The following is a 2,002-nucleotide window of genomic DNA, read 5'->3' as shown; positions in this document are numbered from 1 at the left end:
TCAGCAGGATAATGAAACACAGGGTGCAGATTGAATGCATTTGAGATCCTCTCTGCTCATTTCATGGTCTTTGCACAGTATGAACTTTCAATTAAAAATAACCTTTTAGCCCTTTGTTTCAAATAATAATCCTTTTCCTGTAACTCAGCACACTGGAGCCAGACACAAACAAAATAGAGCCAAATCTGGTCTGAACTTCCTCCATTCATCTCAAGGGATGTTAAGTGACCATTTAAACGCATACTTTTAAAGACAGTTTAATCAGAACAAAATTATACAGCCCTTGTTATTGAAATCACATCTTTCTGGCTTGTAATCTCCTGTAACTCTGAAATAAAATGTTCATGTAGAAAAGATAGTATCTTTCATAGGTAAACTACTACTGAATGAAGGCAGTTAAACAGTATCCTGTAGTAGTGTGTTATGAGTTCAAAGTTCTTAGATACTCTTATTTCAGTTATTTTGCATTTCTCACAGATGCATAGTGCCTGCAATCCTATTATTGTGGTGAATCTTGTTTATAACAGATTGTGCTTTTAGAGAAAATTACAAGATGAAAGCAGCAGATCTCATAAAACTCCAAATTGTACATTATTGCCCTTTGTAATCAGAGGTACACTTGTTAGTCTTATTTATTTACTCAAACTGGGTTAGCTTCCCTTCTTAGGTTCTCTAGACCTTGTATTGGTGTTTTGGAGAGTATAAACAGAGCTTGGATATGACTTTTTTTTCCAGTCCCAGGAGGCCCAGGTGCTCAAACATCTGGCAGAAAAGAGAGAACATGAGCGAGAAGTCCTACAAAAGGCTTTGGAGGAGAACAATAACTTCAGTAAAATGGCAGAGGAAAAGCTGATACTGAAAATGGAACAGATCAAAGAAAACCGTGAAGCTAATTTAGCTGCTCTTATTGAACGTCTTCAAGAAAAGGTAATCATGTCATTACACCTTACTGGAGTAATTACATTACTCCATGCTGGAGTCTAAAAATTTCAATATTGAATAAGTAGTGCTGGGTCATCCTGTTTTGGGGCACCTTCACTCAAGGTATCTTAAATGAGTCTGATTTCTTGAGGGTGTGTGCTCAGAGCTTCCTAAAAGCCTGGTCCTATTAAGATGTTTCAAGCAAGGCACCCAAAAATAAAACAATTTTGAAAAATCTTTAACTCTGTCTATAATGACATAACTATTACTCTGCTATTCTGTACTTTACTTTTTGCAGTCCTGTTTATCTCTTCCCTTTGCACTGTCTGAGAAGACTAAATCTTTAGTCTTGAAGTCAAAGGCCCAGAATTCAAAAAGCAGAAAGAAAGTCAAAGAAAGATAAGGGGCATGTCTACACATGTGCTTTAATAACTATGTAGGCACACTCCTTAAGTTTAATTTCTAACTTGTTAACAAGGCTTATGAACAAAACAAAGAAAGGTTGTTGGGTCTTTGTTGTTTAGTCCTTGGCTTCTAAGAGGACACTATGGGGAAAGAGAAAAATCATATTAATTTTAGGGGTGCACCAAGATTTTGGGGGCCAATACTGACACCCGATATTTAAGGAGGCATATTGGCCTATACCAATCCAATTTCTGATACAGCTGCCTCCAGCTGGTAGTTCCAGTGTGGTGGAAGGGGAGGGAAAGGGCATGGGGAGGCAGAACAATGTCCCCCACGATGAGGGAGGGGGCAGGGACAGGGGCAGGGGCTGCCCAGGCGGGGCGGGGGGGCGGAGCCATGGCTCGTGGGGTAGGCAGCTCCAACTGCTGCTTCCGCCCCAGGAGGGCATGGTGGAGCGTGTGTCCCCCAGATCTGCGCAGGGTGGGGTGGGGTGGGCTGCAGCTGAGGCTGTGTGGGGCTTCTCTCAGCGGGGGCTGAGCTCAGAGCAGGTGACAACGGTGCTGGGAGGATGCTGCATCCACCCCAAATTTCACCGCCGCTCTGCTCCCACCACTGCTGCCACCAGCCACAGCCCTGGCTCTTCTCAGCACATGGGTGGAGGTGGGGCATTGAACTC

The 2,002-nt window shown here is 42.9% G+C and overlaps 1 protein-coding gene across 1 annotated transcript in view; it reads left to right on the top strand.

Annotated features, from left to right (window-relative positions):
- Nucleotides 1-2,002, top strand: part of STMN2 (stathmin 2) — a 65,697-nt gene that overhangs the window by 55,192 nt on the left and 8,503 nt on the right. The window contains exon 4 of the mRNA XM_006034574.3: nt 736-927. Coding sequence (XP_006034636.1) covers nt 736-927 — 192 coding nt within the window. The remainder of the gene's footprint in view (nt 1-735; nt 928-2,002) is intronic.

The sequence above is a fragment of the Alligator sinensis genome, unplaced genomic scaffold, assembly GCF_000455745.1.
Source record: "Alligator sinensis unplaced genomic scaffold, ASM45574v1 scaffold910_1, whole genome shotgun sequence".
In the NCBI taxonomy this organism is placed as follows: domain Eukaryota; kingdom Metazoa; phylum Chordata; order Crocodylia; family Alligatoridae; genus Alligator; species Alligator sinensis.
The sequence above is the reverse complement of the archived record's forward strand: the minus strand, read 5'-3'. Positions and strand labels throughout refer to the sequence as shown.